This window comes from Ochlerotatus camptorhynchus, unplaced genomic scaffold (assembly GCF_037179485.1).
Source record: "Ochlerotatus camptorhynchus isolate MF236.1 unplaced genomic scaffold, CSIRO-AGI_Acam_v1.1 ptg000472l, whole genome shotgun sequence".
Taxonomy (NCBI): domain Eukaryota; kingdom Metazoa; phylum Arthropoda; class Insecta; order Diptera; family Culicidae; genus Ochlerotatus; species Ochlerotatus camptorhynchus.
This window is the reverse complement of record NW_027040958.1, coordinates 965,092-981,962: the sequence shown is the minus strand read 5'-3', so window position 1 is coordinate 981,962 and position 16,871 is coordinate 965,092. Positions and strand designations below refer to the sequence as shown.

Below are 16,871 nucleotides of genomic sequence, written 5' to 3'. Positions count from 1 at the left end.
TACGAACCGCAATATGAGTGGGTGGTCTTGGACAATTCTGGAGGGGGCCTGTCCGCTTTGCCCGTTCCTATTGTGTAGCTACGACACTAACAATAACCCGAAAAGGCTGTCAAGCACATCTTATGGTTGTTTTGTATTCCACCGTGGTCTTCGAAACTAGCTAGCCGTATAAGGGGCCAAATAGGAAAATACACTTTTCCCATGCGGTATCTTACTCATAATTAATTATATCTTAACTCATGCGTCTGATTGAAAAACTGTGAACTGCAAAGTTTAAGGAAATGGATTGGGCTTTTCGTTAAAAACATTTTCAAGGTTAAACACTCACGAACAACATCTCAAAAGGGTGAAAATTGCTCAAATTATGCGATAAGTGAATTTTAACCTATGAGTATCTCGAAAATAACAACTTTGGGCAATTTAAGCATTACAAGCTTTTTTGTTGTTAATTTAATGTGTTTTAATAATAACACCATTTCAAAGATATTTAATAACTGTAAGTAGTATTTTCGAAAATAGTACTTTTTTCAATAATTCATCACTTTTTTGTTTATTAGTTGCCCAGCAAACGCACATTATCAATAAGCAGCACGTTATCTAAACTGCAACATTAATATAAAACACAACAAAATAAAAAAAAATAGCAATTTGACATTTTTTTTTATAATTTTGATTTTTTTTTTTAAATAACAAAATAATTTTTTACACTGTATATTTTTTCTTGAAAGGTGCAATACTTGCCCACAACTTTGCCGGAGACAGCATCTCGATCAAACAAATTGTTGCCGCAAGTCTACCGATCTACCACAGGGATGGTGATACGGGTAACCCGGTAGCTCAAGGCGACGCGTCCAACAAAAACTTCATGCGCTGTCACCGATGATCAGTCAGGCTGAGAGACAATCAATCTGTCAAACAAAAACCCACACGACCTCGGATGACTACGGTGTTTTAGTGGAGAAAGGGAAGATAAAATTAAGTGTTAACTTTCACGTTAATTATTGTTTGAATTAGTAAGGGTTGATATAATTTACCTAAAAGTAGTGAATTTATAATACTCTATATTCTAGTATTTGTAGATCACTTTGCCGTGGATAAAATCTAAACATAACCTAAAACTGCATTGAAGCACTAAATTGTAAGTCTACGAACTAATTATCCTAAATCTACGAACTATCCTAATTATTCCTATTTGTAGCTTTGAGGCTGTTTGAAATACACTGCTTTCGAAAATTAGTGCGAGGGGTTTTATTCCGGCAACAATTCTTCAAAGAATTTATCTCTAACGATGCCAAACCCTCCGGATCCTCCGCCAACGCCGAGAGAAAATGAGGTTAGTTGTGTGGCGTGCAACAAGTCTGATTTGCCGGGCAACTTCGTTCAATGTGACGCTTGTGATTCCTGGTGGCACTTTGCGTGTGCTGGCGTCGATTCATCGGTTAGTGAACTAGCATGGATGTGTACCAAGTGCGAAGCCGCCCCCAGTGTGTCAGCAAAAAGCAGTAAATCGAGCAAAAGTGGATCGACTGTCGCTCGCGATCTTGAACGACTGAAACGGCAGCAGGACATTGAACAGCAGCAGGCAAATTTGAAGTTGCAGATAAAGTTTCTGAATCAGCAACAAAAGCTGCTCGATAAGGCTAGAGCAGCTGAAGAGACCCGAAGTCAGGTTAGTCGTCATGCACATAATCGACGGGTGCGGCAATGGTTAGAAGAGTCCCGTGACGGTACGGAAGAAGGCGCGGTGGGAGGAAATCCAGCACCTCGCCAATCGTTTCCGGCGTTCAACTATCACACTCCGATACCAGTGCCCAGAAGCAAACACCTGCGAAAGCGAAATCTCGCGATGAAGTGGCTGAATTACGAGCGAAGCTGGAGCTCTGCGTCCAGCGAATGGAAGACGTTTTTCGTCATCAGCCAGCGAACACGGTACCGCAAGTGCCCCCGTTGTGGGCACCCCAACCAGAAAGAACGACAGGTGATGAATGCCGGGATATGGGTGCTATTCCTAAAATGTATCCTAACCCAGAACAAACAGGTAAGCGTCAGGCCCCTTTTCACGCTCAAAATAAAAGCAAACCAGGTTTATTTGATATAAGTACTCCCACAATCAACCAAAACAACCACCCACTTTATCGAACATTAACAACCACTTTCCTGATGTGAATCGGTCTCAGTTCGACAGTCAAGCTTTCCCCTCAAGAAATCCCCCTATAGTTCCCACCGCAAGTTCGCAATTATTTAGGTCCAACATCGCAGCAGCTTGTAGCCCGACAGTCCTTAGCTAGGGATCTCCCTGCTTTCACCGGGGACCCAGCAGAATGGCCCATATTCATCTCCAGCTACAACTACACGACTGAAGCTTGCGGTTATACGAATGGGGAAAACATGATCCGGCTACAACGTTGTCTGAAGGGTAGTGCACTCGAGAGTGTAAGGAGTCGACTTGTGATACCTTCCACTGTCCCACAGGTTATCGAGGCATTACAAATGCGCTAAGGACGTCCGGAACTCCTAATCAACACTCTGCTCCAGAAAGTTCGATCGATTCCAGCCCCAAGGTCGGATTGGCTAGAGGGGTTAATCGATTATGGGACCACGATACAGATCACATCGAGGCAGCGAACGAACTCAGTCACCTGTCTAATCCTACACTGTTGCAGGAACTGGTAACTAAACTTCCAGCGGACCAGCAGATGATGTGGGCTGGGTACAGACGAGGTGTCGACCTCGTAGACCTGAGAATGTTCTGTGCTTATATGCAACAGGTCGTTGAAGATGCTACAAGTGTACTTTCATTCGAGTCGGACGGGAAAAAATACAATGGAAGAGAGCAGGGAAAGGACAAAGTGAGGCAAAAAGGATTCATCAACCAACACGCGTCCACCGGCGAAGGATCATCCGAAATACCTTTACAAAACCGGGTTGACAAGATCGAATGCATTAACTGCAGCAAAGCTGGACATCGCATCAGAGACTGTGGGGAATTCAAAGCTCTCAGCATCGAGAATCGTTGGAGGAAAATTCGTTCACTGGCTGTCTGCCAAAACTGCCTGTTTAGGCATGGCAGGCGATCATGCCGAGTCATTACACGCTGTGGCATCGACGGTTGTCAGTATAGGCACCATTCTCTCTTACATTCAACGCCAAGATCATCGAATGGCGTCACGCAGGTAGCGGATAATCACACTCATCGCCTAATGAGTTCGAGCGTTCTCTTCAGGATAGTTCCCGTGACTCTTTATGGGAATAGCGGTCAGGTGAATACTTTCGCCTTTCTAGATGAAGGGTCCTCATTAACGCTGGTCGAAAGGGGATTGATGAACCAGTTGGGAATATCCGGCAGTCCACAACCTCTCTGCCTGAGATGGACGGCAAACACTTCCCGTACAGAGAAATCTTCCCAGAGTGTTTCCATTTCGATCTCTGGTGAAGGTAAAGATCGGCAGTACAGAATAGTTGGTGTGCGAACGGTTGAGAGTTTGAATCTACCGACTCAAAGCTTTCATCTGGAGGATACAGCAAAGCGCTTTGATTACTTGAAGCATCTACCTTTAAAAAGCTACCAGGACGCTACTCCTAGGATTCTTATTGGGCTCGACAACCTGCGTTTGGCCCTACCGCTGAAGATTAGAGAAGGAGATGGGTCCGGACCAGTTGCAGCTAAAACCAGGCTTGGTTGGTACGTCTACGGCCAGCAGCAGCAGGCGGAGCAGAGAGCATACAGTTTTCACATGTGCGACTGCACGCTAAACGAAGAACTCCACGAAACAGTGAAGCAATTTTTTGCTGTGGAAGAAGTAGGAATGACCAATCCTATTCTTTCGGTCAAGGATCAACGTCCACAGGAGCTGCTGGAACAAACGACCAGGCGAGTTGGAGACCGATACGAAACCGGACTGCTGAGGCGGAAGGATTACGTCGAGCTACCGGAAAGCTATCCTTTGGCGCTGAGCCGCATGAAATGTTTGGAACGTCGTATGGAGCGAGATTCGATTTTGAAGCAGAAAGTTCAACAGCAAGTTCGGGATTACGTGACGAAAGGCTACGCGCACGTAGCGACGGACGAAGAGCTGGAAAGTGCAGATCCAAGAAGAGTGTGGTATCTTCCGTTGGGAGCAGTCACAAACCCGAGAAAACCAGAAAAGGTGCGTATCATCTGGGACGCTGCTGCAAAGGTTGATGGATCGTCGTTGAACAGTCATCTACTGAAGGGACCCGACCAATTGACCGCTCTTCCTGCCGTTCTATTCCGATTCCGGCAGTTCCACATTGCAGTCAGCGCAGACATCCAAGAGATGTTCCATCAAATCTTGATGATAGCAAGCGATAAGCAGTCGTTACGGTTTATATTTCGCTTCGAGCCCACACTGCCTCCCGTAGTCTACGTTATGGACGTAGCTACGTTTGGATCAACCTGCTCACCGGCTTCAGCGCAGTTCGTAAAGAACTTAAACGCCAAGGAGCACTCGCAGCAGTATCCCCGTGCAGCTCAACGGATAGTAGACAACCACTACGTCGACGACTATCTCGACAGCTTCGGGGATGAAGAGAAAGCCAAGCAGATTGCTGCAGAAGTGCGCTTAGTTCATCGCAATGGTGGCTTCGTTCTGAGGAATTGGAATGCCAACAGCGATGCAGTGCTAGAGTTTCTGGGAGAGCCAGGGACCGATAGAAACAAGAACATCAACCTGGTTGACAAGGAGCACACTGAGAGGGTGCTCGGAATGCTGTGGATGCCCGCAACCGACGAATTATGCTTCTCAACGCACATGAGCGAGGAGGTACGCACGCTTATCGAGACATCTACTCGACCTACGAAACGGCAAGTGTTGCGCTGTGTGATGACGCTGTTCGACCCACTAGGACTACTTGCGACTTTCCTGATTCACGGAAAGGTCCTCATACAAGAACTCTGGCAAACCGGAATCAACTGGGATGAAACCATCAAGGACGATAAGCTAAATCGCTGGCGGGACTGGGTGTAAATGATCCAGTTTATATCAACGGTTCGTATTCCGAGATGCTACTTCGAGGCAGCGACGAGCTCCACCTATGAATATGCACAGCTGCACGTTTTTGTCGACGCAAGTCCTGCGGCGTATTGTTGCGTCGTCTATCTACGCGTGATGGATTCCGCAGGTAATGGACAGTGTTCTTTGCTTGCAGCAAAGGCGAAGGTGGCTCCTCTGAAGCCAATGTCCATTCCCAGGCTTGAGCTACAAGGGTGCGTGCTCGGCACACGGATGCTGAAATTTGTTCAGGAAAACCATACCATTCCAATCACGAAACGCTATCTTTGGACAGACAATACTACGGCGCTTTCATGGATCAGGTCAGATCCACGCAACTACCGACCGTTCGTAGCCCACAGAGTAGGAGAGATCCTGGAAACTACCAGTGTAGATGAGTGGAGATACGTGCCATCGTTGTATAACCCGGCCGATGAAGGGACCAAGTGGGGTAAAGGACCCTATTTTAGTACCGATAGCCACTGGTTTTCTGGACCAGAGTTTCTGAAGAACCCGGAATACCACTGGCCGACTCCTCCAGAGTTATCTACCGTTGAGACGGAGGAAATACGACCTTCTGTTCTATTCCACATTCCGTATGAGTCTGTCATTCAATTCGAAAGGTTCGCGAAATGGGAAAGGCTACATCGCACAGTAGCTTATTTGCTGCGTTTCACTAACAACATCAACAGAAAGCGACGCAACATTTCTGGCGAGTTGCATCAGGAAGAGCTGTAGGCGGCGGAAGCGGTAATCATAAAGCAGGTGCAGTGGAAAACGTTTCCGGACGAGATGTCGATTCTCACGAAGAACAAGTCTGCTGGGGAAGGTAATGCGCAACCGATTCCAAAAAGCAGTTCGGTGTATCAACTGGTACCTACGCTGGATGAATATGGAGTTATGCGACAGAGTGGGCACATTGGAGCAGCCAAACATGCGTCATACAATCTCCGGCATCCTGTGATTCTTCCCAGAAGGAGTGAAGTGACTACACTCGTGGTAGATATGTACCACCGGAAGTATAAGCATACTAACCCGGAAACCGTAGTCAATGAGATCCGTCAGCATTTTGAAATTCCTCGACTGCGAACCATAGTGCGAAAATGCAGCCTTGAGTGTTGGTACTGTAAACTTCGCAGAGCTCGGCCGTACATTCCTCCGATGGCTCCACTTCTAGCAGCTCGTCTTGCAATCTGCAGCCGTCCATTCAGTTTCGTTGGGTTAGACTATTTCGGTCCGTTGTTGGTGAAGCAAGGAAGAGCGAGCGTGAAAAGGTGGATCGCACTTTTCACTTGTCTCACCGTGCGCGTAGTCCATCTTGAAGTCGTGCACAGCCTGACTACTTCGTCATGCGTTTCCGCCGTACGAAGGATCATCGGCCGTCGAGGAGCACCAGTAGAGATACACAGCGATAATGGGACCAACTTTCAAGGCGCCGAACGACTTCTGCGGGAACAAATCGAGCAGGGACTATCGGCAACATTCACCAGCTCGAAGTGTAAATGGATCTTCATACCGCCAGGTGCCCCACACATGGGCGGCGCCTGGGAAAGGATGGTACAGTCAGTAATAAAGGCCGCGATGGGTGAAGCTTACAGGGATGGGAAACTTGACGAGGAAGGACTTGGGACTTTGGTTGTGGAGGCTGAGAGCGTAGTGAATTCTAGGCCTTTGACGTACTTGCCGTTAGACTCGGATGAATCCGAAGCACTAACTCCGAACCATTTCTTGCTCGGGAGTTCAAGCGGAGTCACGGAACCAAGTAGGGACATTCGCTATCAGCAGCAGAATCTACAGAAAACGTGGGTGGATATTCAACAGCAACCGGATATCTTCTGGAAACGGTGGCTGAAAGAATATCTTCCAGTCATTCGTCGGCAGCCGAAGTGGTTCGAAGAAGTGGCGAGGGAGATCAGGGTTGGAGACTTGGTCCTCATTCGAGGACCTGATGGAAGAGTACGTCAAGCTATCGTGTGGACCAAAGGAGGTACTATGCGGAGACCGGTAACAAAGATTGCCTTGCTGGATGTTGGAGAGATCGGTGCAGTCTTGGTCGATGGCAAGATGCACCCGGCGGAGGATGTTGCCGCAAGTCTACCGATCTACCACAGGGGTGGTGATACGGGTAACCCGGTAGCTCAAGGCGACGCGTCCAACAAAAACTTCATGCGCTGTCACCGATGATCAGTTAGGCTGAGAGACAATCAATCTGTCAAACAAAAACCCACACGACCTCGGATGACTACGGTGTTTTAGTGGAGAAAGGGAAGATAAAATTAATTGTTAACTTTCACGTTAATTATTGTTTGAATTAGTAAGGGTTGATATAATTTACCTAAAAGTAGTGAATTTATAATACTCTATATTCTAGTATTTGTAGATCACTTTGCCGCGGATAAAATCTAAACATAACCTAAAACTGCATTGAAGCACTAAATTGTAAGTCTACGAACTAATTATCCTAAATCTACGAACTATGATCCTAATTATTCCTATTTGTAGCTTTGAGGCTGTTTGAAATACACTGCTTTCGAAAATTAGTGAGAGGGGTTTTATTCCGGCAACACAAATCGTTCGCGAGATATATGTTTTTCTATTGATGCGTATCATTTTTACATAAGCCCTTTTCAAGTGTTAGTCGTGTACAAAACTAGGGAACCAAATATGTAAAATGGCATGTTGGACAATAACAAACAACTGTGCAAAGTTTCAACATAATCGTAGAAGGTCGATCAAAAAATTTAAAAAAATTCGTCATTTGAAATGGAACTGCTGTTCTTCGACATTGACATAAAAAACTGGCAACATATTTGGTGCCCCCAGCTCCAGCAATAATCGCTCCAGTTCCGGTTCCAGTTCAGGCTTCTCATCGTTCTTTCTGGCCCTTAGGAACGACTACGGCCATGCCAATAGACCAGCCCACATTTATATGGGGGAAATTTTTTATAACGGGCCAACCGTTAGATTTGTGACATTAGGTAAGAAAGCCACTCTTCGAAAATTTCAGCTCATTCGGATGTAATACGAGCTGGCGCTTTTGATTTAAAATTTATATGGGGATATTGGTTGAAATGTATCGAGAAATAGTATTCCATCACTCTTTCGTGCATAGAACTGGTTCAGAAAACTCGATTAAGCTCAGAATTTCAGCACTCGTAGCTTAAACTTTAAGGTACAACTTTGCTGAAGACAGCATCACGATTTAAGTTAGTATTATGGATATATTAATAAATTATGTGCATTCTGCTACATGTGCAACAAAATAGAGGCAGTTTATGTAACGTATCAACTAGATTACCCCTGAAAATAAGAGTTTATATTTTCCACAGGCCAACATACAGGCTCGTGTCTTTTGGTGCGATAACCACTGTCTGAATGTTTCAGCTCTTTTTGACGTTACTCGGGTTGGCGCTTTTGGTTTCATGTTCAAAAAGGTTATTTGGTTGAAATTTTCATAAACAAAATGCTCATATACATTCAAAAGCGAATATCTCAATAAAACTAACTGGATTCATGATGAAATATTCAGCAAAGTTGTTACTCATTAAGTGAACTACAAGTTTTGAAAATCTGAATCAAATCGAGAATAAGGAAACTTTTTTATGATCGATAGAGTGTAGGAGTGTCCTTTTTCCATTTATTTTATCCGAAATCCCCATACAAAATTCAAACTAAAAGCGCCAGCTCATCTTACAACCAAATGAGCTGAAATTTTAAGAGAGGGGTTTTGTCACCTAAATAAAGGCACACATCTAGAGGCTGGCCCGTGGAAAATTAGAAATTTTATTTCTGTAAGCCAGTTTACCACGCCAGCCACTGTTGGCATCGTCGTTAATCACCATCATCCTCCACCTTCCTTCATCCTATCGCCCTCGTCTTGGTCTTCCTCACCACGGATTTCACCGCTTTTGCCAACGTATTCCAAAAGTATTTTATAACCTCACAATTCGACAGTGAGCATGCATTAGGGCTTAAACGCGATGATCGATTCTCTTCGTCGATTTTTTTTCTTTTGTTAATAACTCGCTAGAATTAACGATTCTCACCGCGTTTGCTGTTGCTTTTGGTAGCTAATACAACCTGTTACAACTCTGCATTGAACAAGCAATGCATTGTAGCAATGCAAAGAGAAAATCGTCGAAGAGAATCGATCATCGCGTATACGCCCTTGTGTATTCTCACTGTCGAATGCTTCAATACACGACGTGTAAATATTTACATCATTGACAAATCTCAGGTAATCGTAACATTATGATCTTTGAAATTGTTTATTTCTCATTCACTCTGGGCTAAAATTCACGATGATGAATGAAATTTGGCTAGAATTATATCATTGCTGAGATCCAGAGACCACGCACGTTGAGTAACGCTGCTTTAGAGCACTTGAAATGAACCAACTAACGGACGTCATTCGATACGCTCATAACTTCTCCGGATGACGAAGCACAACAATAACAAAACAACGCACAACACAAGTTGGGTTAACCATGTAGTGATGCTTAAATGTCACGTCGCAATAATAAAAGAAAATTGTAATAGCTTTTAAATTGTGTGCTGTGCCAAGTTAACTGATGGCGGAAACAATAAGGTAAATGTCATTGAGCATGTCCTGTGAAGGGTTGCCGACGTAGACGTCACAGAGAATAAATAATTCGTGATTGAAACAGGCTACATTTTACAAATACCGCGTCCTATACATATATATGTAGATGCCAGGAGTCCCCATAACTCAGAAAGAGTGAAACTAATTCGCATCAAGGCAAGGCATGAACCTCTCAACGGTTGTCTCGAAGCGTCATGACAGAAGGGAAAATAATCGTCCCGTACAAATTCCGAGAAAACGGGACAAGTTCACATTGCTATCGAAAAGTCTTCGCATTTACATGATTCGATTGAAGTATCAACGTTTGTCAAAGGTGAATCACGTCTGTTGCTGCCAGGTTTGGATGGAGACATTTCTGTTACGTTTTATCCCAGTTAACCTTTGGTTTATGTTAGCCTTATAAATTTTGGGAATTTGTTGAAGTTTCTGGAAATGAAAACATTTTTCTTGGATATTGGAAGAATTCCCACGCAGTTCAAAAAAGTAGTGTAAATGTCTGTTGTACCGGAACTACACTAGGGTCGGCACTACTACACCATTTTATAATTTTATGATCATCACATGTCTCGTCAATGTTCTAGTGGGTCGCTATCAAAAAAATACAGGCCCGCTGATCTAATGGATTAAGATTGAGCTTTCCACATGTCTATCTTCAAGAACAAAAGATACTAATGTGGTTTCATTAGGTTCTGATTCGTTTACCTTTGTGATTCATGAAAGGAGATGTTTGATTTTCAATCAACTTTGTATCTAAATTATCACTATATACAATTTGTTTAATGGTTCTTGGACTGACAACGCTCACAGGTAACGATGCCAAAACGAGTGAACGCATTCCGATATTAAGAAATTTATGCATCACACATAAATCTTTCTGAAATATTGCTTCAATACCAACGTTGAACCGAACGACCTAAACATGCAAATCGCGTAAACAAGAATTTATCGCTTCCAATCATTTACAAACGAACAACTCACCTGAAAGCTATGGTTGGCATTTTTCGTACTGCACTCGGCGAAACACAGATCGGAGAGATCGATTTCATCGAAGAGTTCACTCTGAAATGAAAATAAAAGCGAAAAAAGCAATACGTAAATGGAACGGTTCAAACTGTGCGGGAAAGCTGCTCATTTTAATGACTTGGTAGTGTGCTCAGCAAAACCCAACGCCTAACATCCTTTTATCCTTTTAATTATGACTTCCATCCGCTCGTTTAGTCTGCCATGGCGAAATGTCGACGGAATCAAACCAGCCAGCAAACATGACGAGAAGGCGCAAACACCGGAACCGGCAGTTTCTGGTTGAGATCAACAGATTCCCTCTCTCCTTCCGCTAATTGCTCATCCCGGCATTGACTAATGCGCATTAATTTGGAGCTGCTGTGTGGTTCAGATTTTGGGACCAATATTAATGGTCTTCGCAAAAAGAAAACTTTTCTCCATTGTTCGTTCTGTCGACCGATACCGACGGTCGAATTTCTCGACAGAGCTGATAAGCATGTTTTTGAAAGCGTAAAACTTTCTGAAGAATTAAACATGAAACTCGTTTGCTGACGCTATTATTTTTGTGCAAGTTTGTCCAAATTTCCTACTTATTTTTATAATTGAATTGTATCAAATTCAAGCACGCGAGGCTCGATTAACGCGTGGAAGCATAATTTCCAATTACTGAAGAACTCTCAAGAAAAAGAAAAAACGACATGCTTCACGTGCCATCTTTCCATTGAATGTCTTTTGCTGCTGCTTCCAAGTACCAACTTTCTGCTGGTGGGAAAATTTTGCTCGCTAAATTGCACTCAGCATATTTCCATCAGCAGCGCTCAACGACGTTGACGATCTTCTTCTAGGAGCGTGATAACGATCGAATGAGGGAGACCGTCAAATCTGCTATAGGGAACATTCGCCCCATTGACGTCAGCTGGAGGGCAGAACGGACAGGATAAACAGTGTCTGACAAAAGTCAGAAATTATGTATCTCTTCCAAATAAAATAAAAACGAGGGTATTATAAAAGGCTCATGATTTTATTCTTCAATTCGCTTTGATTATGTAGTAATTAAATAAATAACAGATTACACTCTTTTCCCTTCCCGACAAAAGTAAAGCAACCAATGAAACAACTGGAATCGAAAATCAAAATATTCAATATTTCGTGCCGTACCCCATGATTCTTTAAAACCGCCGCACAGCGTAGAGGCATAGAGTCAATTAGATTGTTAATAGTGTCTTGTGGAATCTCATTCCAAGCTTTCCCGCATAAACGTGAACCATAACTTGACCTTACCGAAAATGGTTAAAAATGGTTTATAATCCCTGCTAAACTTTAACTGAAGTGGTTATGGAACTTTACCTGACCTTACTGACTACCATAACCATTACCATTAAAATTCTCAAACCATAAGTAAAAAGGTTCTTATATAGTTTTCTTTCCGAAAATGTATGGAGAAAACAAGAATTTTGTATGGTAATGGTTCTTAACAACCCATTATTTGTAAGGTTCACTTCACACAATACATAAGGTTACAACTTTTGCACACAAACGTTCATGTAAAGTTTCATAACCATTTCAGTAAAAGTTTAGCAGGGATTGTAATTTTTTTTAACCATTTTCGGTAAGGTCAAGATATGGTTCGCGTTTATGCGAGTTGCTAAGTGCCAAAAACAATTCGTTTGTGTTTTTATAGCCAACACCACATCGGACCCTGCGATTCACTATTTCCCATAATTTTTCGATAGGATTTAAGTCCGGAGAGTTGGATGGCCACGGTAGAACCTGGATGTTGTGTTGCTGGAACCATTGTTTTGCAATTTTGGACGTGTGCTTCGAATCATTGTCCTGTTGAAACCACCACCACACTCTTCTTCTGCATACTGAAGCATCACATTTTGCATTATCTCACGGTACATCATCCCTTTCATTATTCCATTTATGCGATGAAGTGGTTTCACACCTTGAGCCGAGAATTAACCCCAAACCATTAGACTACACACTTTGAAATAACTATTTTTACACGTGACGAAATTCATATTTGATGTAAATCATGGAACGTAAACAAACATTTCATGTAGAATTAAATCAACAGTGAGCATGCATAAGGGCGTATACGCGATGATCGATTCTCTTCATTGATTTTCTCTTTGCATTGCTACAGCAAAGCGAAACAATTTTCTAGAATTTGTCCAATGCAGAGTTGTAACAGGTTGTATTGGCTATCAAAACCATTAGCAAACGCACCGAGAAACGTTAATTCTAGCGATTTATTAACAAAAGAGAAAATCGACGAAGAGAATGGATCATCGCGTTTACGCCCTTATGTATGCTCACTGTCGAAATGTTCCAACACCGAAGCATACGCAACTCGACGAAACGTGCGTTTGATTGAATTGATTTTCCCGTCTCTTTCAACTGATTCTTATTTCATTAGGGCCGCTTACACTCAAAAATATTACTAAACCAAGATAGATTATAATTTAATCAACTTTCGTATTTGTAATATTTATACATTGATCTGATTAAATTTTAACTCAAAATTATACTAAGTTCGAATAACGGAGCGAAATTCGTTCAGTGTATACCAAGGTTTATATACAAATCAATGCTTATTATTCTGTCAAACTCAAAGCCGCCCGCTCATACTCGTTTCATTTTCATCCGTCGGTCGTGTTTTGTATATTTGTGGATATTATTTAGTGTTAAAATTGGTGAAAAAATTTGAAAGAAGATTTCATAAGAGTAAGGTATGTTATAAAAACAAATATAAATAACTAACCATCTAGATATATAACTTTCTTTTCAGAATGAACCAAATATACGAAGATCTAGGAGAGGAGGTCACGGCCATCTTGATCGGTAAGTGGTGAAAGTGCATCCGTCGGTTTTGTTTTCTGAAAAACTGACTAAATTACTACCTAATGATTATTAATATCGACCCAATAGTGCTACCATAATGAACACCATCTCCGATCAGATTTATGATTATGACAGTTTAACTGCAGGGTTCTGTCTGTTAAATAATTTTATGATAAACGTAGTGTGGAAAATTAAAAATTAATAATCAAGTAGTATGTTAGTTTCAAGATGCATGATTTATTGCCAATACATTTGCACAATATATCAAACCATATATTAATATCATATTATGTGGGAAACCAACATGTGAAAAGGGCATAAATGCTATTTGTTAACAAACCTTTGTAAACCCTTTTCTCGTCAACCGAAGGTCGCCCACGCAAACCATCAACATCAATGGGTAGTGAAAACTTTGTTGATGATGTTGTGTGTTATCCGTTGTCTAATGTTAAGTGTTCAGTTTGTACATCCTCCGGTTGACGATGGTGTCAATTCAATGCCAACATTTCAAAAGGGCGAAATTGCTTTTGTAAACAATTGCTTTAGTCGTTGATTTCTCACGAATACAAGCACATTAACCTCACCATCAGATAGATAATGTGTCCAGGCATTGTAAGTTTGCAGGAGTGAGCTTTTATTTGCCTGAAATCGGAACTTGAAGTCATTGTTTACAAAAGCTTCTTCTTCTTCGCATTTCAAGCTTATTGCGTACCCTAATACAAATAACCATAAACAAACGATAACCCCAATAATAGAACTATTCCACAAATGGTTTGGATAATACCCTGAATACATCGTTAAGCAAAATAACCATAACAATTTTATTAGGGTATCATAAAGGGTGATACGGTCAAAATTTGGTCAATATCAACTTGACGTATTTCTTTCAATTTTGCATTTAAAAAACCTGAACACCCCTCATTTTGAAGGTGTGTGTGTGTAGAATGTTGCTCCTATTTTGATTTGGGAATTCACTCTTCAGTTGTCAAAATGCCGTCCAAGCAAGAAGAGCAGCGTATCAAAATTTTGCTCGCGTATCGCGAAAATCCGAGCAACTCGCACGCAAAGTTGGCAAAATCGCTAAAAGTTGCCAAATCAACCGTTACAAATGTAATTAAAGTGTTTGGGGAACGTTTGTCGACAGCCAAGAAGTCTGGATCGGGGGGAAATCGAAAACCGGAAGCCGCTGAGACGACAAAGAGAGTTGCCGGTAGTTTCAAGCGAAACCCTAACCTCTCTCTCCGAGATGCCGCAAATAAGCTGGGTGTATCGTCTACAACCGTGCATCGAGCCAAAAAACGAGCCGGACTATCGACTTACAAGAAGGTAGTGACTCCAAATCGCGATGATAAACAAAATACGACGGCCAAAGCGCGATCCCGGAGGCTGTACACGACGATGCTGACGAAGTTTGACTGCGTGGTAATGGACGACGAAACCTACGTCAAAGCCGACTACAAGCAGCTTCCGGGACAGGCGTTTTATACGGCAAAAGGAAGGGAAAGGTAGCAGATGTTTTCAAGCACATGAAACTGTCAAAGTTCGCAAAGAAATATCTGGTTTGGCAAGCCATCTGTACCTGTGGCTTGAAAAGCAGCATTTTCATAGCTTCCGGGATTGTCAACCAAGAAATGTACGTGAAAGAGTGTTTGAATAAACGTCTGCTGCCTTTCCTGAAGAAACACGGTTGTTCCGTACTGTTTTGGCCGGATTTGGCATCTTGCCATTACGGTAAAAAGGCCATGGAGTGGTACGCCGCCAACAACGTGCAGGTGTTTCCCAAGGACAAGAACCCTCCCAACACGCCAGAGCTCCGCCCAATTGAGAAATACTGGGCTATTGTCAAGCGGAACCTAAAGAAGACCAAAAAACTGCTAAGGGCGAGCAGCAGTTGAAGGCAAACTGGCTTTCTGCGGCGAAGAAGGTGGACAAGGTGGCTGTACAAAATCTGATGGCAGGGGTCAAGCGTAAGGCCCGGCAATTCGGATTTGGAAAAGCGGAAGCCTAACTGAATATTTTTCCTGAATTTTATACTAATTGAACTTGAAAAAGAAATTTAATTTGATTTTTTAAATAAACGATTTCACCGATTTACACGCGTTTTTCCTTGACCAATTTTTGACCGTATCACCCTTTATTTCTTCCAATGAGCAGAAATGATTCGAAACATTATTCGCGATTTTCTCAGAAGCAACTTTTGAAACATGGGACTGATATGCGTAGAACGGCAATGTAGTTAACCTTAAAAAATGTGGAATACGTAGGTATTGTTCGTTTGACATTTCATTGTTGCCAGTTATTTCATCATGTGTAGCAGTTGCTTAACTTTTTTTGCTTGTCGATGAAGGTTTTTTTCACGTTTGAAATCACTTTTACACTTAGTACTAAATGAAAAAGCCCCTTGTTCACTACGAAAAAAGTAATCATTAGTATGTTTCGCAAGTATTTACCACTAATATCGTTTAATGTTGAGCAGTTGCTTAACTTTTGTCCGACACTGTATAGGCTTGTTCTTTTTTTTACCGTTTTGAGATGGTTTTACTCTGCTGTGTAATAATTGTAACAGGGGCTGGACAGTTTGATGTCGTTACCAATAATGGTGAGAAATGACCCTTGTTAGAGCCGCAGGGAGTCTACTGTAAAAAAGTCTCCCAGATAAAACATGTAGGGTATTAAAGAGCCTGGATTTATAAAGAGACGTCGTGTCAAAATTGGAACAATCGATTGTCTGTCAAAGTCATAGGAAAAGTCATTCCAATCGAGCAGAAGACCTGTCAAATGGATAAGATGTCGCCTCTTTTTAAATTCAGGCTCTTTATAGGGTATGTGTGCAACAAAGAGGCGAAAATCCTAAACGTCAACCAACCTCAGTTGAGGTGGAAAGAGAATTTTGTCATTGTCTTTGGGTCGTATGAATAAAAGGTAGTTCAAGTCCGCATCGTGCTCTCTTGCCGTGCTTTTTTTTCGAAGCAAGTGTTACTGCTACCTAAAGCTACAACAAATTTAAACAGTACTTCTCAGTGCTCAATATACCATTTAAATTTTCTACCTTGTTTGACTCGTATTCCTCTTCGATCCTTGTTTGGACCCTACCCGAGGTAATCCTTCTTGGATATCGATTTGGAAAATTCCTCTTCGATCCTTCAGATTCTTACAGTTACCTCCCAACTAACATTTTCAGCTTTTAAGCCAATTTTTCCAGCGTTGTGCTATAAAGTAGCTGAAAAAAAGCTGCAAATACAGCTTCAAGCAGAAGCTAGTAAAAAAGTTTTGGAGAGCGTTTACTCAACATTTTCACAAACATTATTCAATTTGTCAGTCACACTGAATAATATCAGCCAATAAACGGCTATGTCACTTCTATGCAAATTTTAATCAACTATCAACTTTTAGCTTCAAAACAAAGC

At 42.2% G+C, this 16,871-nt stretch overlaps 1 protein-coding gene across 1 annotated transcript in view; it reads right to left on the bottom strand.

Moving 5' to 3' along the window:
• The window catches only part of LOC135712351 (diacylglycerol kinase eta), a 445,427-nt gene that overhangs the window by 70,780 nt on the left and 357,776 nt on the right, over window positions 1-16,871 (bottom strand). The window contains exon 3 of the mRNA XM_065235324.1: window positions 10,594-10,674. Coding sequence (XP_065091396.1) covers window positions 10,594-10,674 — 81 coding nt within the window. The remainder of the gene's footprint in view (window positions 1-10,593; window positions 10,675-16,871) is intronic.